This window comes from Primulina huaijiensis, chromosome 3 (assembly GCF_012295235.1).
Source record: "Primulina huaijiensis isolate GDHJ02 chromosome 3, ASM1229523v2, whole genome shotgun sequence".
NCBI classification, from domain to species: domain Eukaryota; kingdom Viridiplantae; phylum Streptophyta; class Magnoliopsida; order Lamiales; family Gesneriaceae; genus Primulina; species Primulina huaijiensis.
The window spans coordinates 365,767-393,439 of record NC_133308.1 but is presented as its reverse complement, the minus strand read 5'-3'; the positions used below and the strand labels follow the sequence as shown (position 1 = coordinate 393,439).

General features: G+C 35.1%; 6 protein-coding genes across 7 annotated transcripts; 4 read left to right on the top strand and 2 right to left on the bottom strand.

The window, feature by feature from the left end:
• The first annotated feature begins 908 nt into the window (after nt 1-908).
• LOC140972746 (DEAD-box ATP-dependent RNA helicase 8-like) lies at nt 909-7,042 on the top strand. Its single transcript, XM_073435137.1, has 10 exons — nt 909-1,373; nt 2,169-2,229; nt 2,949-3,183; nt 3,671-3,909; nt 4,488-4,739; nt 5,224-5,404; nt 5,991-6,079; nt 6,161-6,234; nt 6,313-6,437; nt 6,633-7,042. Exons 1-9 carry the CDS (start codon nt 1,111-1,113, stop codon nt 6,389-6,391), a joined length of 1,473 nt encoding a protein of 490 aa, XP_073291238.1. The 5' UTR covers nt 909-1,110; the 3' UTR covers nt 6,392-6,437; nt 6,633-7,042.
• Nucleotides 7,043-7,112: 70 nt separating this feature from the next.
• LOC140972745 (remorin-like) lies at nt 7,113-8,957 on the bottom strand. Of its 2 annotated transcripts, none has more exons than XM_073435135.1 (5): nt 8,782-8,953; nt 8,599-8,652; nt 8,327-8,414; nt 8,132-8,213; nt 7,113-7,555 (listed from the first exon to the last, which is right to left on the bottom strand). In XM_073435135.1, the coding sequence occupies exons 1-5, from the start codon at nt 8,864-8,866 to the stop codon at nt 7,355-7,357; spliced, it is 510 nt and encodes a 169-aa protein (XP_073291236.1). In that variant the 5' UTR covers nt 8,867-8,953; the 3' UTR covers nt 7,113-7,354. The 2 variants fall into 2 exon arrangements, with proteins under 2 accessions (XP_073291236.1, XP_073291237.1); XM_073435136.1 differs by having other exon boundaries at nt 7,396-7,634; nt 8,782-8,957.
• A 4,314-nt stretch (nt 8,958-13,271) lies between these two features.
• Nucleotides 13,272-16,529, top strand: LOC140972007 (uncharacterized). The gene is made up of 5 exons (XM_073434479.1): nt 13,272-13,623; nt 13,871-14,421; nt 15,282-15,539; nt 15,652-15,862; nt 15,958-16,529. The coding sequence occupies exons 1-5, from the start codon at nt 13,408-13,410 to the stop codon at nt 16,318-16,320; spliced, it is 1,599 nt and encodes a 532-aa protein (XP_073290580.1). The 5' UTR covers nt 13,272-13,407; the 3' UTR covers nt 16,321-16,529.
• Nucleotides 16,530-17,823: 1,294 nt separating this feature from the next.
• On the bottom strand, nt 17,824-18,622 carry LOC140972744 (kiwellin-1-like). Its single transcript, XM_073435134.1, has one exon. The coding sequence runs from the start codon at nt 18,531-18,533 to the stop codon at nt 17,976-17,978; it is 558 nt and encodes a 185-aa protein (XP_073291235.1). The 5' UTR covers nt 18,534-18,622; the 3' UTR covers nt 17,824-17,975.
• Nucleotides 18,623-20,493: 1,871 nt separating this feature from the next.
• LOC140972743 (kiwellin-1-like) lies at nt 20,494-21,239 on the top strand. Its single transcript, XM_073435133.1, has one exon. The coding sequence runs from the start codon at nt 20,584-20,586 to the stop codon at nt 21,145-21,147; it is 564 nt and encodes a 187-aa protein (XP_073291234.1). The 5' UTR covers nt 20,494-20,583; the 3' UTR covers nt 21,148-21,239.
• A 1,326-nt stretch (nt 21,240-22,565) lies between these two features.
• On the top strand, nt 22,566-23,219 carry LOC140972081 (putative ripening-related protein 1). The gene has a single exon (XM_073434551.1). The coding sequence runs from the start codon at nt 22,638-22,640 to the stop codon at nt 23,217-23,219; it is 582 nt and encodes a 193-aa protein (XP_073290652.1). The 5' UTR covers nt 22,566-22,637.
• The last annotated feature ends 4,454 nt before the right edge of the window (nt 23,220-27,673 follow it).

Genomic DNA, 27,673 nt, shown 5'->3' with positions numbered 1-27,673 from the left:
TTTCTACATTTATCTCACATTAAATCTGCTCAATATATGTATATAATAGAAGTTGTAAACCTCAATTAGTAGTTCACGTTGAATATTGAAAAGCAATACATCGTGTATTTCTCAAATTATTCTTGGTATCAGAGTCATTGTGAGCAGCAATGTCATATCTCTCTCATAATGTCAGCAACTTCATCAATCTCAAACTAAACCAAGACAACTACCCTCTATAGCGTGAGCAAGCTGACATTAACTCAATACTGAAATCTATATATTGAAACCAAGACAACTAACCTCTATGTGATATCTCTCTCATAATGACAGCAACATGTGAAGTGTCAATGTTTTCTAGGTTTTCTTAAATTTCTTGAACAGATTATTGCTGAAAAATGTATGCTGTTTTTCGATTCGCTTCAACATTTTCTTCATCACAGCTTGGCTGATGTTCATATTGTTCCAAGTTTTAGATTTTTAAGCATTTTTCCAGGCTCTTAAGGATTTATACACACATTTGACTCCCATCCAACGTCTAAACATTGCTCGACATCCAAACAGACCTACCGTACTTGATCATATCTTAAATATCACATATAAGGTAAATCTAGAACAGTAAAGATCCTCTGTAACATTTTTGNTGTATGTGTGTGTGTATTTTCACCCTAATTTGATAATTTGAGTAACACCACTATGGGTTCACCCTAATTTCAAGTCTTTTTTGTCTGTAAATCAAATTTGTTAAGTTTCTTAAATTGAACAACAAATATTAATTTTTTAAGAAAGAGTATTTTCTTCTTGTCATAAAAATGACGTAATACAAATTATTATCATTATTATGGCCATTTTACATGTACATTTTAGAAAAAAGCCACAAATCCAGACAATCTCAAAACAGACCCACAAATTCTGGTAAATTACGTAATGGTGCACTCTTTCCCCTAAATGCAGCAAATCACACTCCCCTTTTAACTATTCCAACACAAAAAAATTCAAGTATTCCGCAGCAGCATCCAGGTTGTAGCTTTAGGATTATATATTGTTTTGTACAGATATACACGTTGGAGATTAGCACAAATATTTTTTGGGTGTAAACTTCGATCGAGTGTTTGTATTTAGGGCTTTGTGATGAATTCGAGAGCGAGATATCCGCCGCCAGGGATGGGTGGCGGCCGAGGTGGCGGAATGCATTCAAATGCGGGGCTGCACCCTGGTTTTCAGCCGAGAAACCCAGCTCAGCAGTACGTACAGCGTGGTCCAGCTCCGAATAATAATCAGTTGTTTCAAAACCCTCAGCCACAACAATGGCTACCAAGAACTCAGCTAACGCCAGCTGATGGAACTATCGACGAGGTTGAGAAAACTGTGCAATCTGAAGCCGTAGATTCGAGGTGAATATCGTCGTAGTCACTTGTTCGTTTTTTTTTTTGAACTTCAAACTGTATTAATTTCTTTTCTCACGATGTGTTTAATTGATAAATTTGTTGTTGGTCTTAATTCCTCTTAAAGGCTTCGACACGTCCGTTTTTTGTCTTTATAACGAATAATTAGTGTGAATTGGATCTTAAAGTTAAAGATCTTTGTATTTCACCGGGTGATAATTGAATTGACTACGCTATCTATGAGCTGGAGTTTAGGCATTTGAATTTACGAGAAAAAAATAAACCAATCTAATCTTTAGGTATAGTGTTACTTTAAAACAATATGATGGGACCAAATACTCAAATCTTTCCAACTGTGGCTGGCTGAATTAATGTTTCCTAATGAAAGTGTTGATCTTTAGAACCGTAATACCGGTAAATGTTGTTCTAGTGTGTCAGAAGGTCTAATTAGATCAGATTGCGGTTATGAATTGATTGCTGCACATGAAACTGCATTGAAGTTTTTGTCTTTTTCCCGTTTTTGTCGGTCTCGTTGAGGTACAAGTCTCGTGGTTTGTCTCGGATCTGTTTTTCTTTGTTCCTGCATGATGCCAACGTGTTTTTGGGAAGACCTTTTCCTGAATAACTCCTAGCTCACCAAATTCTGTACAAGAAATTTTGTTTTAACACACACACAAACACAAACACGCACGCACGCATTTCTTGCATTGGCATGTATCATTCACTTATCTATCATCCTAATAGTCTATGATTTATCATAATTAACACAAATATCTACTTTCTATTGCTTTTCTTCTTGACTAGTGCTCAAGATTGGAAAGCAAGCTTAAAGTTACCGCCTCAGGACACCCGTTTCAGAACTGAGGTAATATTTTTTGACGATGCTTGTTACTGTAGAGTGTCCATTCAAAGTCGATTTCATTGTTTTTAATTTTTATCTACAAAGTCAATTTTATCGTTTTATCTTGTATGCTTTGTTGAGGAAATACTTTGAAAATTTTCCATTATCACGGTCTTAAGTTGATCACTATATTATTTTATACTAGGAAAATTTGACTCGTCACTACTGAATAAAATCAGTCAACAAGCACTTGAAACATTGTCTAATAATTATGTTAGTGGATATTCATGTAGGCTTCTGCTCAATCACTAACTTTTTAAGCCAGCCTTGTTGTGAGGTTAAGCTAGCGTAGGGAAATACTTTTGTTATGTGTTTTGGCTGAGTTGATTGTTAATCTGCTCCGTGAAACCCTAAGACCCTTGTTTGTCATCTAGAGCTACTATATTACTGAAAATAACTGAAGCCTATCTCTTTCTTAACCAAAGTATGTACTTGAGTAACTTTAGTCTGCAGTTTGGTAGCCCTGGACTTTTGGATGAGTAGTCTCTGAAGTTGATTATAGAGTACTTTTTTTTTGTGGACACCCTTCTAGGTTGATTTTTTGGTATTTTTTTTTGGGACTGTTGTGTTGTTAGACAGGAAGTTTATTGTTCTTCAGCATTCATTGGCATTTTGTCTGGTTTTTTTGTATGTATGCATATTGATAGGTACAAATTCCTGATTGCTATTTGTTTGTCTTTTAGGATGTTACAGCTACAAAAGGAAATGAATTTGAAGACTACTTTTTGAAGCGTGAACTTCTTATGGGTATATATGAGAAGGGTTTTGAGAGGCCATCCCCAATCCAAGAGGAGAGCATACCGATTGCTCTAACTGGAAGTGATATCTTAGCTAGGGCAAAAAATGGAACTGGAAAAACTGCTGCCTTTTGCATTCCTGCCTTGGAAAAAATTGATCAAGATAAAAATGCTATTCAAGGTCCAGTATATCTATTTGGTTATCCTCACCTTTTATCATCTTGGGTCTCTTTGGATGTACCTTTTAAGGGAACTAGGACCTTGTATTTGGCTTATGGTAGCTGGACCTTTGGATTGTGAGAGCTGAAACTGAGGTTAAGTCAAATATGCTGTTGTACATTTTAAATTTCCTTTTGAGAAAGTAACCTGATTTTTTCGTTACACGATATATGGAAAGACTTTCTAAGATTGTAGGTAGTATGATACGTGATCACTTTAGTTTTAATCCGTGATACTTTTAGATCAATCATAAGGGTTATTTGTCTTGCAAACTATTTTATTTTAGATATATATGCATTTATGTTGTTTCTTCTCTTATATCCATTTTGAATGGTCCATATCGGTCTGTCGGCATTGTCTCCGTGGACGTACATTTGGGTGTCTGTTACGGAGATATTTGCAGTGTCCAGTCATTTTTTGTGGTGTTTTACATATGAGCATCTTTGCAGTTGTTATTCTAGTACCGACCAGAGAATTGGCTCTTCAAACATCCCAAGTTTGCAAAGAACTTGGGAAGCATTTAAAAATTCAAGTCATGGTAACTACTGGTGGAACAAGCTTAAAAGATGACATAATGCGGCTTTATCAACCAGTTCATCTACTTGTTGGGACTCCTGGAAGAATCCTTGATCTTGCAAGAAAGGGTATTTGCATTTTGAAAGATTGTGCTATCCTAGCAATGGATGAGGTATGGACTGCCAGTGCCAACATGTTTTGGTTGCAGTTGATTAACAATTGAAACCATTTTGATGCATAGTGTGTGATATGTATACATTACAGTTGATTAACAATTGAAACCATTTTGATGCATAGTGTGTGATATGTATTACATTATACTTGTATCCAACTTTGTTTTCATTCCTTTTTCTTAGCTTCACGTGGTCTATCCTCTTTTTCACATCTTATGGGCCTTGGAATTAGAGGTTGGCATGTACATTATACTTGTATCCAACTTTGTTAAATTGCGTATATATATTGAGTGTGGGGAAATTGGAATGGCAGTGATGCTACCTACATTAGATTGACGTTCCTTTTCAGAACTTCTCCCATTCCTGGTGGTGGGAAGTTAATTGATGATGTTGGTTCCTGTTTTTGGCTTTCTATGAGATCGTGCAATTCTTTTAAAAAAAATAATAAATTTCTGTGTTTCCTATTCCTCCTTTTTTTTTTCAATTTTGGAAGTAATGCAGCTATGATGTTCCAGATGTGTTAGAAAGTGGGTTGGTAACGGTTTGATCTTATCCTCTTTGTTCTGATATATTTCAGGCTGATAAGCTTTTGTCACCTGAGTTTCAACCTTCTATTGAGCAGTTGATTGGCTTTTTGCCTTCAAATCGTCAAATTCTCATGTTTTCTGCTACATTTCCTGTTACGGTGAAAGATTTTAAGGACAGGTACCTGAAAAGGCCTTACATTATCAACCTTATGGACGAGCTTACTCTCAAGGGTATAACTCAGTATTATGCTTTTGTGGAAGAAAGACAGAAAGTTCACTGCCTCAATACTCTATTTTCGAAGGTTTACAAGATTAAGCATATATTTACCACAGTGCATTTGCTTTGCCTTTTCTGGTCATTTAGTTTTTTTACTAAGGAAAAGTTTGGGTGAGGAGCACTTATTTTAAAAAGTGAAACTTTAGTAATCATGATTTTTAAGTCTTTCTTTATAGCACAAGAATTTTTATTTTAAGATATGATAATTATAATTAAGTTTTTTTAATGATTACGTACGAGCAGAAGTCTCGAGACCGCATTTTCTGGATTTTAGGTTTTGGCATTTTTAAGTGCTTTTATATATAATGTCCACAAATATGATTTTTAGGTTTTCCCTTCAGCTTCTTTTTCAATTAGGGAAAAAAATATTTTTTCACTAATCTATCCAAGAACAAATTTATATCTGATTTTTTTTTTGAAAAAAAATATATCCTAGTGCTTTTGTATCCAAACTAGCAGACTTCTCCATCCAGACGCTCTTTAACAGATTTGTTGTCTTTCTGTTGCAGCTTCAAATAAACCAATCTATTATTTTTTGCAATTCTGTGAATCGTGTAGAACTTCTTGCTAAGAAAATTACAGAGCTTGGCTATTCTTGCTTCTATATTCATGCTAAGATGCTTCAAGATCATCGGAACAGAGTATTTCATGACTTCCGCAATGGTGCCTGTAGGAATCTTGTTTGCACTGGTATGCTCTTTAGTATTACCATGACCATGTTTCAGTTTTTTGTTTTTTGTTTTTTGTTGTTTTTGTCTTGGGGTAGATAAACCATATGCGTAGCTAAAGCATTCTGGTGGTGGTTTATTGAGTGGTCATTTTTATACCAATTTGCGGTAAACAGTACACTTTTATACTTATCAGAACTTTGTGTTAATTGTTGGTTTTTAATTTTTGATCTGATGCGTTATATCTGATGATCTTCTCATTTGGGAAAAGGTGCTACAATTGGATTGGGGTGAGGAAGTGAAATCTATTTCACAGGGTGGTACAGTTTGTGAATTAATTATTTTCATATTGTTTAATTTGAACTTTGTTTTTTTTTAATTGGTAGTAAACCTAACATGCCTTACACCACCCTATGACCATGGATTCTTTTCTTCCAACTATCCTTCCTCTGGACTGCAATATAGCTTTTCTAGTAATTTCTTGTTTCTATTGTTTAATTGTGTGGAGTGCTATATCAAGTTTGTTCATGGTTCTAATTTCATTCCAATGCTTTTTTGTCTCCCATCCATGATTACATTGTTTTTTCATTCTTGTGATCAAATTGCAGACTTATTTACGAGAGGGATAGACATTCAAGCCGTCAACGTAGTAATTAATTTTGATTTTCCCAAGAACTCAGAAACATATTTACACAGGGTACACGCTTGGGTTTTTTGGTCGATGTTTTTTTTCATGCTCAAGGCACCATTTCCTCATAAACATTCATGTTACATGTAGGTTGGTCGATCAGGACGGTTTGGACACCTTGGGTTAGCGGTGAATCTGATCACCTATGAGGATCGCTTCAATTTGTAAGATTTCATTCCTGCATATGGATAGAGTTTCCATTTTAGATATCTTTCTGACCTAGACATGTCTCGATCTTTCAGGTATAGGATTGAACAAGAACTAGGAACCGAGATTAAGCAGATCCCTCCGCATATAGATCAAGCTATCTACTGCCAATGATCTGTGGTATGGGCTAGTTGCTTCATGGTCGGGAGTTGCTACACTGGTGAGTTGTGCTACCTACACGTATTGATTCACATAAATGTTTGGTTCACCGGAAGAGCTGTGTATATGTGTATGTTCAACTATTTGTTTCCTTCTTTGTTTTGAAATCTTTGTTCTTTAGATACCTCGGCATTGGAATAGTAATTCGGCAACATTTGTTTCCTCCCTATTTTAACCGTCGTCTTTTCTGTTACAGAATTATGGTCGCCGTACAAATCTTACCCTTGTTTATGGTCAAGGGTTGTATGAAATCATGCTCTTGGTCATAAAAGACTTTGTATTTGACTCGCAAGGCAGATGATGCCAGAATTTCAAATGTGTTGTGCATCTCATTACCCTTTCATAGTAAAAGATGCCCGAGTAGTGGACATTTCATGGCATCCACTTATTGTTAAAGAACCGAGGCTTTTTCTTTGTTTATGTTGGATTGAGTTAAATCAATCTGCATGATTTAATAATGGAGAGTGGTGAAAAGTGATCAATTTTTTATTTTCTAATTTGACAGTAATTTTTACCCTCCTTGGTAACATTCGTAAAAGGTCATATATCAAACTTTTTAACGATTTTTATTTGAATCCACCTGCGATAAGCATGTAGTTTAGCTAATGTTTTTTTTTAATAAATTCGAGTATAAATTATCATATTATATGTATATAATATATAATTCATTATCTCATGTTCGTGAAGCTGAAGTTTTTCATTTGATCTAGGCGATCAGAGAGATACAGTCCATACAACTTCTGACACCGAAGTTGTTTCTTCACAAGCCTTAAGTAGAAGTACAACTATAAGACATCAACATCCCTCGAGAATCCAAACAAGGCCACTTTCTTAATAAACAGTAGAATCACATTTTTTTCTTTTTCGAAAAAAAGAAACCAAACAAATTTCTGTATCCATAAATGTGTCTGGCAATATTTAAGCTGAGAAGCATCCAAAAGCTTTCCTAGGAGTGTGCCCGGTCACGCGATATTTAGCTGCCATTTCCTCGGCTTTGAGTATTTCTTCTCCGCGCTTTGCTTCAACCACGGCTTTCTTTTCCTCTGCCTGCTTATGAAGTAATGCTACCTTGTTTTTCACTCTTTCTGCGCACTCAGCTTTCTTCTTCTCCAACTTTTCCTGCCAACTTTTGAGTTCTAATTAATACTCTGAAAATCCGATGCCCATTTCACTATACTTTTACCAGATGAGCACATTACTGCAAACTAGTAAGGTATCACATTAGGAAATGTCAAAAATCCATACCGGCTGTTCATATCTATACTATTATATTAAGTTCGAGGACATGATAATAACTACTTAGAGAGGACATCAATTTTTTTTTTCTAATTTTACCATTATATGATATTAATATTACACTTTTGTTTTTTGTTTTTTTTTTAATTTCAACACACACTTTTATTTTTATTTCAACAATTCAAATATCAATTTAGTCCTTCCATAATTTGTCAAATTTAACTTTAGTCCATCGATAATAATAAAAAATATTGTATGCTGTGCATAGTAACTAATATAAATTAATACTGTCCACTCATTTCGTTACCCTAGTTTCTGGGCTCGTGTTATGCTTTAACTTGATATCAACCAATTTTCAACTAATACCATATGCAAGAAACTTCAAAAGATACACGAGAGGCATCCCTTATTATCTAGTACTATGCCAATGCAATGGATCAGAATTTCAAAGATACCCACCTCGAGTTTTCTCAATTGGGCATCAAGAGATGCCTTCTTCGTGTTTTCCCAAGAAGCTACCTCAGACATTTTCTTCTGAGCGCTGTAAAAGAATAATCTTTTCTTTATTTATCATATGATAGCAAATTTTTCAGGAAATAAGGAGAGATTTTGTGGATCTGAGCGCGTATAAACGACTTTTACTCAGAGCCTTACTTGTTGTCTACTTTGGCTTTTTCGTTTTCCTCCCATGCCTTGATATTAGAAAATCTCTTTTCGTCTTCAAGCTTTGCTAGCGCTATATCTGTCAAAATTTTTGCCTTCATCCGTGGAATTTCTCATAAAAATCATAATTTTATCACAACTTAAATATATATTTTGATTAAAAAAAATTACAGAGTAAAAATTTGCATCTTTCTGAACTTTCGTAATGTCGAAAGATCTTTTTCGATCGTCAAACTTCAGATGTAATGCGTTTGAATGCCTACCTCTGTCGAGCGAACCATTCGAAACTTGCTTAGCAACAGGTCCTTGAACAAACTCTGAACAAATTTAAAGTATGGAAACAGACGTTAATCTCTCAGATCACCGAAAAGTTATCAAATAAATTTCATACAGCTACTGGTGGAGCCGTCGTCATGCGGTGGCGTACGCAAAGACAGCCGGCTTACCTTCAACAACGGGATGGTTCGGCTTCTCAATCGCTGCCGCTTCAGGATTCCCAGAAATACCTCCCTCAGCCACTCCACTTGCCATCTATATATCTATACACACACAGATTTGTATGATCTGTTATATCTATTAATCTATGTGTATATATATATAGACAGAACTTTATAAAATGGAGGATAAAGAAAAAGCAGCGTATCTAACGTGTATATGCAGTAGATTGCGAGAGTCTCAAAGGGGTGTGATTCTCTACTTTGAGGGTGCATGGAGAGTATCATGGTTTAATCGTTTATTGAAACTTTCATATACGTATCATAAATATCAATTATTTATACAGTATTTAAATTTTCCCGAATTGGGGCTCAAGAGCTGCGGTGCAGGGAAGATGTGCTGGTACGAATGTAGAATATAATTGCCTTCACGCCTACAGGTTTACTATGTTGTTTGGTCAACGTAAATTTTTAACAGGTATTTTAACTAAAAATAACAATGGTATATAATAAGGGAAATTGGACTTTACTCTCCAGCCGCCGTTTTTTTTTGTGTTCAGTCCCTGGGTACTTTTTTAGTACCACATTTCCACATGAAGTGTACCACATTTCCACATGAAGTGTACCACAATTTGTATGACATAGTACCACAATTTTGTGGGTAGGGAGTGAACCCAAATAAATGTTTTGATTGGGGATTTTTCACCAACTTCCCCTATATAATAACTCCATGTCTTTAATATTGAATATTTTTAATTTTAACAAAATATATAGATTTCAGATTTAAAAAAAAATTAATTATTGTAAACGCATGTCAAGGATCACTAGTATTGCAATTAAAAGTATTTGGTTTTGCTTCCTACAAATTAAAAATGATAATCTTGCAAGTTAGTCCAGACAACCTGGCAATTTATGTCGGCAAAAAATTGCAACAGTAAGTGGATTTCAGAAGATAATTAAAGAAATATGTGTAAAAGATTGGGAGAAACACTTTTTTTTATTTTTATTTTTATAAAGATAAATAAATAAATAAATAAATAAATATATATATATATTAGGTATTAAATAAGAGTAACGAATTATATTTATTGTAACCACTGATGTAATTAAATGATAGTGTGAAGATTCTATCTCATTTGACTTGACATAAAATATCTTAAATAACTTTTAACAAAAATCTAAAATTTCATAATCTGTTCTTGTCTGATGATATATACCAGGGCATCATTTCATTAGACCAGACGTGAACACTTGGCTAATTTTATGTTAAGTAATGTTTGAAGCTGAAAAACCGTATGTTGAAGGGATAATAAGGAAGATTCAGATTCACACTTTGATGTTTACCTTCTTCTGATTTGTTTTCTAGTTTGACGTATGTAGATTAATGCATTGTTTCCATTTTATGTGTATCTTTTGGGGATGATCAGTGTACTTGTATTTGTAATTCTTTTTATCTCTTTTGATAGAGTTACTTCATTAAAAAAAAATAATAATAAAGTAGAAATCTTTCTTTTTTATTACTTCGGAGACTCGATTCTATGACCAAAGGACGTAGGGGAAGAGAGGGAGATCGTGAGATCACCTGAACCATATTCAAACCCATTTGATGTATCCATAATATAGCTTCCAATGGCTTCAGATTCCTTAACAACGTGTATACTGGGGATAACGATAGTTATGCCAGCAATAAAGTCACCCGGCCCACTTCATCCCGAAGAAACAGTACTACTCCAACAGAGGTAGCATTCTCTTCAAAATTCAGCGCAACATCTGTGATACATTTTTGAAATTTTTTTGAGGAGGAATGTGCCATAATAAACAAGAAGATGGATCATCATGATGCCCACCAGATCTTCCCCCATGAACTTTAAAAGCTAGCCACTCATAGAGCACATGGATGGCATGGTGCACTGTTGCCGTAGCATTTGTATGGGTCTGCTTCCAAAATTCGTCGTCACGTTCAGGGGCGGAGCCACCCTTGGGCTAGGGTGGGCTTCAGCCCCACCTAAAATTTTATTATATTTTTTTCTTGACTTTTCTGTATTTTTTTTCTTTATTTTTGTGCTTTGTTAAGTTTATTTTATTTATGCAAATTTGAAGATTTTTTGTTAACTATGAGTAATTTTTTAAAATGATTTTTTGTAAACACGTATAATCTCTTTTGACTTTCGCTCGTATTTTACTCAACATGTTGAAAAACTTAATGTAAGTTGATTTTTAAAATTAGCTTTAAGTTCCAAATATATTTTTAGGCTATATTTACAATAACACACAAATATATTAAATTTAGCTAATATAATAATACAATTATGCAGTAACTACATATTTTATTATATCTTTATATAATTTCTATTAATACTAAAAATTTTATAGAATTTTAATTTTTTTTAGTATGAACTAGTGTATGTTTACAAGAATTGATTTTGAGAAAAATAAAGCGCAAATTTTTTATGTGAATCAAGCATAGTTTTTCGGAAATTCTATGGTAATTTACATCGGATGGGATTTGGTTGAAAAAATTGATAACGATTTAATAATTAATGGGTTTTATTCTAAGAAAAATCGAAGTGCACAACTTCAGTAGTGTTTTAGCTCCATGTTTTTGAAGGTATTAAATTCTCTTGTTTTATGTTTTTTATGAAGTCAATATTTATATATATTTTATTTTAAATGTTTTAGTTAATTATTTATTTTATTAAACATAGTGTGAGACGAAGCCAGCCCCAGGTAATTTTAAATCCTAGCTCCGCCCCTGGTCACGTTGCTTCCATATTTCTCAAAGCATGCACCACTACAAACTTACCCACCTCGGCCTCACTAAGCTTAGAAATCATCATAAAGGCCCATTCAGTGAACGATTCAGCAAGATCAACACCTCGGTTAACTCCACCTCACGTGGTTAAGCCAACAAGCACTTGCAAACTCACACACAGTGAAGAGATGCCAACCATTTTCAAAATGCGAATTACGCATCAAACACAAATCAGATATAGGCATACCTCTTGTCCGTAAGTTGCGCTAGGCAGTNTAAAATATCTTTTTAATTATCTAACGTGGAATCGTGAAAATATTAAAATATAATAGAGGAGGTTTCGGGGAACGAAGTATCTTTTTTGGTCTAAATATTTATATTTTTATGATTTTTATTATCTATGTTATCAAATTTCAGTTTTAGTCTACTTTCTTTGATTTATATAGAATTTTAATTAGATATTTTTTTGACGTGACACACATGTAACACCAACATGACGTTGACTTGTACAATATCACATCAATACTCGTGGTAAAAAAAGTTAAAATTGCCAAAAATTGAAAGATACAAGACTTATACTGAAATTTGACAATATAGAAGACCATAATCACAAAAGAATCAATAAAAAAACAAAAATGCTAAAAAAACTTTTATTTTAACAATATTACCAAAAAAGTTTATATTCTTTCAATTGAAAATACAACCTTACAAGCATATATAAATCTCCATTCGACATTGGTCGATGGGCTCTATGCACGCCTCGATTTGGGTATATGCATGGCAAATATATCCTTATAAAAAAAATGTCAACCCAGAAATTTAGGTTCACATGATAATCTGATCCAATTATGTTTACAATATTCACTAACTTTACTATATTAATTATGTACCTTTAAAAAAAAATATGTACCTTAAAAGCAAGGTTCATTTTTATTATAAAGTTTTTAAACGTTTCAAAATTACTATAATATCCTTTCTTGGATGAGCACTTTAAATATTACTGGATTCAATATAATGCTCTAATGCTCTATTTGAATAGATTAATCTTAAATTCCGTTTGGATTAATTGAATTTGATTTGTAAGGTAGATTTCAAATGCATGGATTTGAAATAACTATCTTGAAGAATGAATTTGATATTGAACAAAAAAAAATGCTTATATAATTACCTAAGAGATTTCAAGTCTTTCATTATAATTTTTGAAAAAAATGGATTTGAGGCGTATATTTGAAATTAAAATCCTCTCAAATCCGTCAATCCAAGTACAACTTTAATGTTCGAAAAATTATATGTGAAGGAAATTAACAATTGACTCAATTCTAACCTCCCCCGGAAGTCCACCACTTCAAAATGTATATTTTATTGTCATATATATTTTGTATTTTACTTGTGATCATCTCTATAATCGATTTCTGCATAATATACCCACTGTAAATACATATTAATTTAAGTTTATATTACAACTTAAAATTGATATGTGTTGCAATTAGTGGCATTATAAAATTTAATTAGAAAGATTAAAAGGAATATAATATCAAACTTTGATGATATAATCTAGATTTGTCCCACTATTTAGCTAGATAATCGTGTTTTAAAGTGAAACTAATAAGATAAGGTTATTTTTGTGGATTTAGATAACGNTGAATAAATATATAGCCCCAGAGTTTTCTATGGTAATGACAACTAATAGAAATATTATGATTTGTATTCCCATTCGAACTCTAATAAATCCCGCTTATAAATTCAACCTTTTCCTCTCCCACTCTCTCGTGGGAATCTTAGATTAAATACATACATATATATATATACACACAGAGGCAAGTTTATGATCATATTTGGTGATTGAGTAATAAGTAATTGAATTTGAAGAACAAATAAAGTGAAGCATGGGTGGATTTGAAGAAGAAAAATCGATGAAGATACTTTGGTTTAGGCCTGTTTTCAATGATCTGAGACCTACTTTTCTGCTACAAAAATGGTGGAAATCCCTGAAGACGAAGAAGACGATGGCGAAGTCCACTTTAGCTGCTACAGCGCTACTTGTTTTCTCCTTCCTCTTCCTCATAATATCAGCGCTGGTTTTCTCTGGCTCGCTTGAACTAGTAAGTTTCTTTAAATACATTCTTCCCGAGTTTTTTTTTTAAAAAATAAAACTTATAATCAAATTATGATTTCTGTTATCTGTGATTAAATTTGTACATTGGATTTTTGGAGTGGTTTCTTGATTTTTCATCTTGAAAAGGGAAATTAACATATATATATTCCAGTAGAGGAGTAGTTGTGTGCATGATTCTGACTCCTTTTTTTTTTTTAATATTATTGTCTGAAGAAGATGAATCTTGTATGCAGGCTGGGCACACAGGATATTCTTCTAGAGAACCCTTTCAGGAATTCAACAAAAACAAGACCACCTTCGAGTTTCCACTGGAATGCAACACATGGAATCACACCAATTCATGTCCCCTAATAAGAAACCCTTATTTGAATAACTTCACCGAGGATCCCTCACCAAATCCACAAACCTGCCCCGATTACTTCCGATGGATCCACCAAGACTTGCGCCACTGGAGGCAGACCGGAATCACGCGTGAAACGGTGGAGAAAGCACGGAACACAGCGCACTTCAGGCTCGTGATAGTAGACGGAAGAGTTTACGTGGAAAGGTTCAGGAAGTCGATCCAGAGTCGTGCTCTTTTCACGATATGGGGGATCGTGCAGCTGACGAGGTTGTACCCAGGGAGATTACCGGATTTGGAGATCATGTTCGACAGCGATGACAGGCCCGTCGTACAAGAGAAGCACTTCCAATCACCGGGCTCGGAGCCTCCGGCGCTGTTCCGGTACTGTTCAGATTGGCGGAGCTTGGATATCGTGTTTCCCGATTGGTCATTTTGGGGATGGTAACCTTTTTTTTTCCTTGAGTAGAATGTTGCTTACCTCTGCAATAATGTTTTAGGACTCCTATGGACATTAACTTGTGCATTAAGATATGGAGATTGACATCTAAGGAAAGTCACCTGAGACACGGATCTAATTTTATTAGAAAATTTTAACAAAATCCATTTACATATTTGACAAGTTTGAATTTAAATATCCTTCCTTCCTTTATACAATTGGCCTAAGGTGCAAAAAATAAAATCAACAACTTTGATTGGAGCTTATATTTTTTTTATGAGTAGGTCTCTTGTGAGACAGTCTCACGAATCTTTATCTGTGAGACGGGTCAACTCTGTCGATATTCACAATAAATAGTAATACTCTTAGCATAAAAAATAATATTTTTTCATGGATAACCAAATAAGAGATCCGTCTCACAAAATACGACCCGTGACCGTCTCACACAAGTTTTTGCCTGTTTTTATTATATGTTGCGTGATGTGATCTTATTCATGATTATTGGCTTTATTTTTGCAGTATATATATATATGTAAGTTTTAATGGTTTTTTATACATCTTTTTTCTTAATTTTAATTATTGATTTTTTTTGGTTTTGTTATTTTCACCAAAAAATTACATTTTTGGCCATGTTTTGTGTCTTATTCCACTAATTTGCACGTTTTCCGATTTACATTTCCAAAAAATATTGACATGGAGTGTCTGATGTCATGTTAGTATGTGAAAAATGACCGATTTTTGCAAGTCGTATCCTAATCTTTATATATGCACGCATCAATGTTAAATTGACCTGGATTCTTTTTGCTGGATTTTTGTTTCACGTGTTGTAAGTGTGTGCGCTTTATATTTATTTATGTTCGTGCAGGGCAGAGACAAATATAAAGCCATGGAGAAGTGTATTGAAGGAGATAAAAGAAGGGAATAAAAGGACAAAATGGGAGGATAGAGTTCCCTATGCCTATTGGAGGGGAAACCCACATGTTGCCCCATGGAGAAGAGACCTTATGCGATGCAATCTCACTCAACAAAACGACTGGAACGCACGCCTTTATGTTCAGGATTGGATAGCCGAATCCCAGCAAGGCTACAAACAATCAAGTCTTGGAGACCAATGCACCCATAGGCCAGTCCAGTCTCAAAATATTTATATAATTAAATTTAAAATCAGCAAACAAATTTGGTATAAGGTCCAATTTCTGCTATTCATGTCATGATTTTTTTTAGTTGTATTTCAGGTACAAAATCTATGTAGAAGGATGGGCATGGTCTGTGAGTGAAAAGTATATCTTGGCCTGTGATTCCCCAACTTTGCTAATGACTCTCCGCTGGTACGATTTCTTCATCAGAGGAATGATCCCTCAGCATCATTATTGGCCAGTTAGGGAGAATGACAAATGCAAGTCCTTGAAATCTGCTGTTGAATGGGGAAACAATCACACTCAGAAGGTGATTATCTCCTTAGAATGCATACTATATATAATGAGTTATTTGATAAACAACTTTCGTGCGCATTTGTCTTTGTTTTGTTACATGTTTCTCAGGCGAAGGCCATCGGGGAAGCCGGGAGCCGTTTCATCCACGAAGATTTGAAGATGGAGAATGTGTATGATTACATGTTTCATCTGCTGAATGAATATGCAAAGCTCTTAAAGTATAAGCCCACGATTCCTCCAAATGCGAAGGAGCTTTGTTCCGAATCAATGGCGTGCTCTGCAGATGGGAATTGGAGGAAATTCATGGAAGAATCATTGGAGAAGTCTCCAAGCGATTTATCTCCGTGCACTATGCCTCCACCTTATGAACCTCAAGAACTCAAGGCTTTTATTGATGAAAAAGACAAGGCAACAAGAGAAGTTGAAGCATGGGAGAATGAGTACTGGAACAAACAAAACAGCAACAAATAAATCTTTATGGCCTCAATTCAGATCTACACATATGCGTGTTTCATCTCTTGGTTCAAAGTAAATTTATTCGAGAGAATGACCATCCGGCTCTTCGACCAGAACTCCCTGGTATTCATTGTCATTTAATGTAAGCAGGATAATAATAATTAAAGCAAGAAATCAGAAAACCAATTTCTTTAATTTTCTAGAAATTATATATCTCTTGGACTTTAAATTCTCTCCCCAAACCATTGAAGAGTTGACATGTTTCAACTCCATGTAATAAAAATTTGACAAGCATCAAAATTTGATACATGTCAACTCTGATTATATAATTTGTATTGAAATCCGCATACAAGAAATTTTCGGAGTCTGAAAATATCGTCCAAAAATTACATTCAACTCAAAAGATACAATTTGGTTTAAAAAATTTATTCTTTCTTCAAATTATAATTCAAACATGTAGGAAATAGAAGATACAAACATCTTAAGTCTAGTGATATTGAGTATCCCAATTTATTTTTTACTTCGAATAAAACCCTCATTTCGGATATTTAAAAAATACAAAATTAAAAATGGATTAAAACTATTTACAAATTAAGATTAATAATTATCATATTACCTTTGCTTCACAATAGTGTCAGTTTTTATTTAAAAACTGAATTGATTCCAATATAAAAACTATAGGAAAAAAAGGTTTTACAATAGTGTGTCCTCTTTCTATAGTAATGTTTTATGATATAATAAACACATACACATGGTTTTCTGCATAGCATCTGCCATTATAGTGTACGTCATACCTTTCAGGTTGTTGATAATCTTTTCTGGATTATATTTTATGAGGCGTCCAATGTTTTGGCATAAGCTACCATCTGCCCCGTTGAATTTCTTCAGAGGGCTACCTGCTCGGACCGATAGCATCCTTCTGTGAGTTATCTTCTTTCGTTACCTGTCAGTTTGCTAGCCATTTAGTTTGGCTATGTTAATTATCAAGATACGAAGTTTATAAAATATGTGAATATGTTTACATGTGGTCTTCACGTCGTTTTTGCTTTAGAAAGTCTGGCACTGTGTATTTAGTATTCTGGATACTCTGTTTTTGTAGGATATTTATGCACAGATTGTTACAAAAATTCTTCGTATTACCAACTGGCGATATTTTTAATGCACTTCTGAGTTTTCTGACCCAAAATCGCAACTATTGGATACTTTGGAGACATTCCATGAAAATGTTCTTGTTACTATACCATCAACTTGTAATTTTAGATGCTGAACATTATCAGTTATTGCAGCAAAAATTAAAGGTCATCTGATGATTGAGATTTGAGTGGAATCTCCCACATCCAAATTAGCAAGCCAGGATCCATTGTCTAAATCTACGAAATAAACGCAATATGAATAAATCCCCCTGTTTGATATTTTTTCTCCGTTTAGCGATATTGTGGTGTAGCATGTAATGTCGTGTCGCAGAATGCGCAGCAACATTACACTACATGTTCAGTAAGTTTCATCTGCCCAGGAAAACTAAATCATTTGGATTCATTATTAAGATGTGTTACAACAACAACATCAATGCTAAAACACACTGCAAACAACATCAATGCTAAAACACACGCAAACATGCTGGAAATACAATACATTTTTGAATAAAACAGCAATTTCCATGTGTTTCAGAATCAAGAATCAGACCAGAAGATATCCAGCTGCCCCCAATCACGTTCTGGCACGCCCAACGCCTTCCAAACGGCCCTAGAGGCATCAACAATGTTATTACGACATGGAGGCTGGAAATCATGCTCAGCATCACACCCAACAGTTGAGTCACATTCGTCAACCACGGTAGCCTTAACTCTCCTTCCATTACCGAATATGGTTATGGGTTTAAGGCATCGTTTCTGGTTGTTGAACCATCCTGTGGACAATGCCACCACTGGCGTGTCGTCTGAGTGAAACTTGTTGTCACACTCTGATGGCCCTCCACCATCACCACCTTGTCCAAAACCATTGAGTGTTAAGACAGCTTTGGTATGATTGGTCACTTGAGCCGAACACTTGAATGTGGGATAAAGTTTTCCTTGTACACAGCATTCCGAATCGTTCTGTGAGTTACATTGCCCCGGAGGAGGTTTCTTGCCCCTAAGGGCTCCACTAGGTCTGCAAGGCTGAGCTCCCGTTTTGGCTAAAACACAGAAAAAGAGTAGGATAGTCACACTGCAAATGAAATGTTTCTCCATTTTAGTGAACTTGATAGGTATTTCCAAGATTTCGATTTGAAGAATCTTGAACGAGTTGGGTACGTATTTATAGAAATGAATGACCACCCACCCTCTTTCACCATAGCCATGCAACCCCACACCCATTGACCTATTCAAAGGTTTGGCTAATAACTCTTGCATTAAGATTATGTAGCATTTGAACCCCTCAAAGCAAAGGTTTTCAAAAAAATTAGTTTAAAATATTTTACTTAAAGAAAACATTTTCAAATACATTATTAAGATTGGATTTGATATTAAAATATATTTTAAAACGTTTAAGAAAAAGAAAAGTTGGATTTAAGAGAAACCAAAAAACTTTTTGATAATAAATTTAGATACAAATTACTTGGAGTACTTCCTTCTGAAAACCAACTTCAAACTCGCATTTTTTGAAATGTTTGTTGCAATTGAAGAATACGATCAATCCAAACACAAAGTTCGTGCAGCAAGAAAACAGAATAAAACCATATTCCACTGTTCTACTTGCAAGTTGCTGTAGTTTGACTAGTTCATAAGGTAACACCAAGCTGGTCATATATATTAGTCCAATTAATCACTATGCAAAACATGGTGTCTTATTCGACATCTTCTTAAGTAGCCCATAATTTTCAGATGCTAAATTAATATAGACAAGTACTATGTGGTAACAATGGCTCAGCAATAAATAACACTTGCTGTGTGTCCCTTAGCATTTGAAAGAATTGATTTGTGGGGTTCTTCTCAGAGAGGATTATGCATGTCCTAAGAATCTTTAGGCGACCGATAGTGAATGGTGGTTGACAAGAATTTTTGGTGGGTTTTTTATGTCAAAATCTTGATGTTTTCGTGTAATTTGTGTGGGTTTTTTAATGCTTTTGGAGGACATTAGCGAATGTCTTATTTGATCATTCGTGTATATCGATATCTATGCTGCACACGGTTAAATGGGTCTGGCCTACTTGGCGTGCATCAGTAATTTAATTATCTTTTGATTTGCATCTTATTGTTATACACGATTTATTCGATCCTAGCATAAGGGTATTGTTCTAAAGCTCGATCCAATGGATATTAAAAAAAAAAAAATTGTATGTCATTGGGTGAAGAATTAAGACAGAATCAACCGTTAAAACACATGAAAAAAGTATTATCTATTGCTGAAATATTTGTTTCTCTACTTTGAACCAAGTGTATTTATATAGAATGTAAGAAATTTGGAATTGATGATACATATGGTATTGATCGTTGTGATTTGTCTTCTCTTGTTTTATAAAATTAATATTAATGGTTGATATTTGAAATCATTAGGCCATATAGTGTTCTTAGAAAATGTGTTCTTAAAAGATATACTTAAAATATGATTTGTTTTTTGTTTTATTTCAAAATATAATATTTTTCTAAAATTTTAATAACTTTTTGTTTATTTTAATTAATTTTATAATTTAATAATTGAAGTATATCACCCAGATGTACATCTAGGAGATCTAGATTAAACATACATCGGAAAATACGTATTTTAATGCGAAAAACCATTACATCTAAATCAGCAATCACCCCTAGAAAAAGTAACAGAAGAGATGAGACCATGATCAAATTCTTCATCTTCATTCTTTATTAGCTTTTAAAATTGTGTTGGAATACTGTATATCGATGCAGAAAATCGGATCAATTAAATTCCAAGAAAGTGCTCGAAGTACAAAAAACTTGTGCAAATTTACTAATTTGGATTTGAATGGAACTGAAATTTTAAAATCCCATTAAAATATCAGATGCAAGGCAGCTACTTTGTGAAAACTAAACGAAATTTCAAACACAATAATGAAATGTAGAGATGAACTAATGAGAAATCAATAAATATTCGATGGGCCAAGATATAGGTCCAAATCGTAGCTGCTGTGGCGCAGTGTGGAGTGCTTGAAACGTTACTCTATCAGAAAATAATTCAAAATAATTTGCACGAGCCTTGATCACTGTGTTGGCGTATTCAACATTGTTAAGTACAAATTTGGAGATCCCTTCACCAAACTCTGCAGATAATTAATCAAGAACCAAGATGAACAATACAAGCACAGGAGTAACTCTTATTTTACTGATACTTCTTGCTTCTTGTTCCATAGAGGCTAGACTTCAGGGATGCCAGCCAAGCGGCAGAATAGAAGGGAAAAAGCCACCTCCCGGGCAATGTAACCAAGAAAATGACTCGGACTGCTGTAAACAAGGAAAGTTCTACACGACCTACAAGTGTTCGCCTACCGTCTCTGGAAGCACGAAGGCCATTCTAACACTTAATAGTTTTCAGAAAGGCGGAGATGGTGGGGGGCCATCGGAATGTGACAACAAGTACCACTCTGACAACACCCCGGTGGTGGCTCTATCGACCGGATGGTACAGTGGAGGCAGCAGATGCCATAACAACATAAATATAAGTGCTAATGGCAGAACCGTGACAGCAATGGTGGTTGATGAGTGTGATTCTACAATGGGTTGTGATAAAGAGCACGATTATCAGCCTCCATGTCCTAATAACATCGTCGATGCGTCAAAGGCTGTTTGGGAAGCCTTGGGAGTTCCAGAAGATAATTGGGGCGAGTTGGATATCACATGGTCTGATGCCTAGACTTGGTTCTTGTTGGTCTTTCTGAGCTTCTACTTCTCGTTATGTTTATGTTTTGTTATGTACTTTTCTTCCTTTGTTGTTGTTGGACTGCATATGCCTCTGAAATATGAATGCTTATTTGCAACAATTTTCCCGAGTTCACAATATGCTAATATGCTACATTCGTTTTTGTAAGCGAAATTGACAAATAACAGAATGTTTTACGTAAGCTTGTAAAGGTATATCATATGTGTAAAGTTGGCCTTGACACATCCTCTATTTATACACGTTGATAGCAGCCAATAGCAGCCAACAGCCAGGTAGATGGAGCACCAATAGTCAGGCTATGTGAAAAGTCTCAAAGGCATGTGAAAAGTCTCTTCCGAGAAAAAAAAATGCAAATTAAAAGATGGCATAGACTAGCTAGACGATTTTTCTTTGATCGGTCCGACATTCGGCACACCCAAGTCCCACTCGTACGCTTGCACACAAGTCAAGCCTTTATCACTTCAAATCAGGCCCATGGTGGCACCTCTGTGTCAGCGTGCGTGAGAGAGTTTAACCAATCATTCTTTCATTCACTCATATAGAAAGCTCATAAACTTCACACCCCAATATATATTTTATATATTTAATCCAACACGTTTATCAAATGTGTACAAGTTTCTTGAATTTCATGATGCATTCAATTCAATTCAATTCAATTCACTTCACAAGTTTATTTATGGATTTTTTTTGGGGTAGAATTATTAATGGACTCTTTAAGCCTGCATAATTACGATACAAGAAAATGTTTATATTGCAAATGCCTATAAAATAATTACGGACTATTAGATTTATCACTTGGGTATTTCCCTCACAGTAACATCTCATTACCGATCACAAACAAAATAAATAAAAAGGACAAATGTATATATCAGTATTAGAGTTATTCATGGATTTTGATTATAAGTTTATTATTAACAATAAAATAATATATGAAATCTTAAATTCATATTTTACGTATTTACATAAAATAGAATGGATTTCAAATTACTTCATTATTAATTGAACTTGAAATTCATAATAATTAACATGAAACTCTATATAAACATACAAGGAGTGAATTTGAAGTTCATGTTCATGCTTATTTAAAAATACAAAAATACATTTGAAATCCAAATCCAAATACAACTTTAAGAAATTGTTTTGCATAGATTTCTTAGAGGCTTCCGCAACAAAGTCCAATGGGAACAAATTCCTATTTCCGAAACCTGATTCAAAGACAACGACAAGGTACGGATCGCATAAATCAATCCCATTTCTTTTTACTATACATAAGACCGTAGAGGTAAAGCTGATGCAAAAATATTATAGGTATATAGTCCCATTGAAACCTCAATTGGATCATATAAGAAGCAGCCAAAAGTTTAAATGATGGCAATCCTGGCATTTTCTTGGGTTATAGCTCTATATAAACAAATGAAATATATCTTGTTTTCATCAAATTCATTTTCAAGATTCGAGCTTTAATGAATAAAGGAACTGATAAAATTATGAAGAACATGAGCTTAGGATCTTTTCTTTTCATAGTACTCCTTCATCCTCATTTCTTAGAAGCTAGGCTTCAAGTTTGCAAGCCGAGTGGCAAAATAAAGGGCAAAACGCCACCTCCAGATTACTGTCACGAAGATGACTCTATCTGCTGCATTAAAGGAAGGTATTACATGACCTACGAGTGTTCGCCTCCTGTATCTGGAAGTACGAAGGCAGTTCTCAATCTCAACAGTTTCGAAGAAGGTGGAGATGGAGGAAAGCCATCAAAATGTGATAATAAGTATCATTCAGACCACACACCAGTCGTTGCTTTATCAACTGGATGGTACAATAGCGGAAGCAGGTGCCTAAAGAACATTACTATAAGTGCTAAAGGCCGAAGTGTGATAGCTATGGTTGTTGACGAGTGTAATTCTTCGATGGGGTGCGATAAAATTCATGATTATCTGCCCTCATGTGATAATAACATCGTTGATGCTTCTCAAGCTGTTTGGAGAGCCTTAGGGGTGCCTTTAGAGGACTGGGGTGATTTAGATATAATTTGGACAGATGCATAGTGGAAATTATGTTTTGGTTTATGTTCGTGCCAACATATATCGAGTTTAATATACAAATTGTTGGTCCCACTTGCGAAAATTTGAGATAATAAACCCGAAAATAAAGAATAAACTGGACACCGAGATTTACGTGGTATATTCTCCTCCATTGTCAGTCATTAGACACTTGATTTTCTTTTCTGAATCAAGTTCAACCCGCGCTTTGAAATCTTTGAAGATCTGGAAAGCATCTGATTTCTTCTTGATTGGATACACCCAACATCTCCTAGAGAAATCATCAATGAACGAGACAAAGTATCTCGCTCCTCCTAGGGATACAACCGGTGCTTGCCAAACATCCGAATGAATCAGCTCCAATATGCTTTTGCTCCTGGCAGTAGAAGTGCCAAACTTTAATCTGTGTTGTTTACTGGTAACACAATGCTCACAAAAGGGTAGTGACACTTTTGTAAGTCCCGGCAGCAGCTTCCGTTCTAATAGAATTTTCAACCCCCGTTCTGACATATGCCCGAGCTTTCTATGCCACAACACTGTTAATTCTTCTCCTGAACCAATTGATGCAACAGCTAGTTCTGCCTCTTTGTCTGTTTCTCCCAAAAGTACATACAGATTTGCAGCAATCTTTTCCGCCTTCATTACCACAATCGCACCCTTCACAATTTTCATGATCCCGTTCTCGATCCGAGTTTTGCACTCGATGTCATCCAATTGCCCCAAGGACAAACGATTTTTCGTCAGTCCTTTCACATGTCGTACCTCCTGTATGGTGCGAATGGTGCCATCAAACATTTTAATTTTGATAGTACCGACCCCAGCGATTGCCAAGGCATGATCATTTCCCATGAATACAGATCCTCCTGAGACTGGTTCATAATGATCAAACCATTCTCTCCGAGACGTCATGTGCCATGTTGCTCCTGAATCCATAATCCATGTGTCACAAAATTTGTGTCTGCCTTCTGCCACTGTTGCTGCTTCGCTGAATAATATTTCACCACTGCCTGAAGTACTGGCCACATTTCCTTGAGAACTCTTCTCGATACTCGTACACTCTTTCTTGAAGTGCCCTTTACCTTCACATTTAAAGCAATAAATATTTTTCTTCTTACTTCTCGATTTTGATCTACCTCGTCTTTGGCTCCCACTGGAGTCACGGTCCATAAATCTTCCTCTTATCATCGGTAAAGCCTCCGCCTGCTTCGATGTTACCAACCTATCTTCTTTATTCTTGCGCCGGCTTTCTTCACCGAGAACCGCAGTTAAGACATTATCGAATCTTAGAAAGCCCATAAGAATATTGTTGGTAATGTTGATGATAAGTTGATCATATGAATCTGGTAGACTTTGAAGTAGAAGCTCCGCACGTTCATTTTCTCCTATTTTATGTCCCATGGAAGTGAGTTGGGCAAATAGAGTATTTAGTGTGTTGATATGGTCGGTCATTGATGAGGATTCCGCCATCCGAAGCGTATAAAGCCTTTTCTTTAGGAAAATCATGTTGTGTAGCGACTTGACCTCGTACATCTTTGTCAGAGTATCCCAAATAACTTTGACTGTTTTTATCTCAGAGATACTTGACAAAAATTCGTCTGCTATAGCCAAGTGTAGATTGGCAACAGCGTTGTCATTCATCTCATTCAACTTTCCATCATCTGTAATCTCCACCGGTCTATCTCCAATAGCCGGCAAGCAATTCTCCTTTCTTAAAACTGCTTGTATCTTTATTTTCCACAGCATAAAATTGCTTCAATTGAACTTTGCTATCTCGTACCTGCCTGCCATTATGTCTACAACAATTTTAGTAGACTGGACAAAATTATCCCGCCTTAAATAAAAAATCTCAAAAAAGCTTTTCTGATGTGGAAGATCAGTCTAGGCTGCAACCACAGAGCATACTCAGAATTTTAAGAAATTTTAAACCAAAGCTCTGATACCACTTATTGGTCCCACTTGCGGAAATTTGAGATAATAAACCCGAAAATAAAGAATAAACTGGACACCGAGATTTACGTGGAAAAACCCTAAAAATTATTAGGGTAAAAACCACGGACAAGATGAAAAGAATTCCACTATAATATTTTGTGGTGTACAACTCACTCACTGTGTTTACAAAGAGAACACACTCTCTTAATACATGAGAACAAAACACCTCACAAATATTATAGAACTAAGCACTCAAGTGCTATTAGATGAGAGAAAACTCGAAGAAGGGATGATTTCATAATGAAGAGAGGAGCTCTATTTATAGAGTCATTTGACCGTGTGAACAAGGAAATTGTCACACAATTTCATCATGCAATTTCATCCACCTTTGTTGACCCACGAAATATGCCAACCCCATGTTTTTTAAACATAAAAAACGTGTTGTCCCTCAACTACTAATTAATATGGCCGACGCAAAAAATATAAAGACTCAGTCCGATCCCAAGGAGAAAATTCTGCTATATCTCAAGTGCAATGATAAATCTTGAACATTAAAAATTAAAGTTATTATTCGACATAAAAGGGCCGAAGGTTAAACTTAAAAATCTCCACATTTCAATTTTATTCGTTTGATGAATCATTAATTTTAGCGATTGTAGTTTTGCCAATGTTCGTGTATATATATTGGATTTACATGAAAAGTTTCTCCAGTTTTTACAATATATATTTTGAATGCACCAAATATGATATGAGTTATATACATTCCCTACAGATGAAAACGAAATCGAATATAGACAAGAACTACTGCGTAGAAGCATGAGTTCCAAATGTGATGCAGACGGCTGGCTATATTCTGTCTTTTGCATCTTACACCAGTTCTTGATTTGCCAATTACTGTCCTAGTTCGTGTAAGACCCCAAATACTAGCTAAGCAGTTATAAAAACTGTATATGTAATCTCCTTGTCTTGGATAATATTTGAAAAATTACATGGCATAATTTGGTATTAACATATAATTAAAAATGAGATCTTTTAGACATGCTATACCATTATCACTGGGCTTGGTGATACTACCCAAAATTATACATCATCATCACTATAAGCTAAAAACCCTCACTTCCAATACCCTTTTACGTCGTTTATGAAATATTTGGAGAAGAAACCCTCATCTATCACCGGCCGTGTTTGATAAGAAAATCCGACCTTTTTTATTTGACATCTTAAAGGTTAGTGATCTCTTCTATTTCATGGCCTAACCTGCCTTAGGCATTCTCAAGTAACATATATATAATACGTGTATTTGAACAAAATGTTCGGGAGAATGTCTCAATTGAAAACAAAAAAAAATATTAACACATACTTGTTTTGAAGTAAGATTTTATCGCGAACATCTTATATAGAAAACGCAGATGGAGTATTTCTCACGGTATATCATAGAATCACCCCAAAGTCGCAGCTAATTAAATTAATTTATAAACATAGGCAAGTATAAGTTTTGAGAGTTGAACACTTTCTCGGGTTTTCTACGGGGAACAGCTTATATAAACAGATTACTTCATCCTACTCCACACCCAATATACTGATCCACACCCAATATCTAGTGACCCGATACTGATTCAAAGCAATAGAGAAGCGATATGAAGAACTTGGGAATTGCAGCTCTTCTTCTTCTGTTAGTTCTCCTTGCTTCTCTTTCCATCGAGGCTAGATTTCAAGGATGCAAACCAAGTGGCAAAATAGAAGGAAAAAAACCACCTCCTGGGCAATGTAACCGAGAGAATGACTCGGACTGCTGTAAACAGGGAAAGTTTTATACCACATACAAATGTTCTCCCCCGGTGTCTGGTAGCACCAAAGCAGTTCTCACACTCAACAGTTTTCAGAAAGATGGAGATGGTGGTGGACCATCGGAATGTGACAACCAATACTGTGGGGCCCTTAGCTCCTAATCGTTATTACAATACAATTTGATTAGGGTTAATTAATTACAGCGGAAAACGAGTTTAAAATTTCTTTACAATGAGCCCAAAATATGCTATTTGAATACTAAAAATAGTATTTCATCTCACATCATAAAACATGCCCACACATAATTAAAACAACTCATACAACAACAAATCATATCCTCGGGACATACCCCGGTATATATAGATACATAACATATATACTGGGAAAGACCACGAAACCTCAACTCAAACTGTGACTCCCTCCAGAAGTACCATCTCCGGTCTCCTGATATCCTGGAGTACCTGTCATTGTCCACATACAAAGACAACAACAGCCCCGTCTGGGGTGAGCAAAGCTCAGTCTGAAGCAACCACAATATATACCACAGATATCTAAACAATGATATATGATATGCAATGCATGTATGTCGTGGAGGTATCAGGTCAAATGCCCATCCACTGAGCACATGTCAGAATCAATCGAATCGCTATCAAATCAATGCTCGAGCTGGCACACCGGCCTCAATCAGGGATAATCGTATGATAGCGTCGACAAAGCGCCATCAAATCCCAAATCTCAATCAA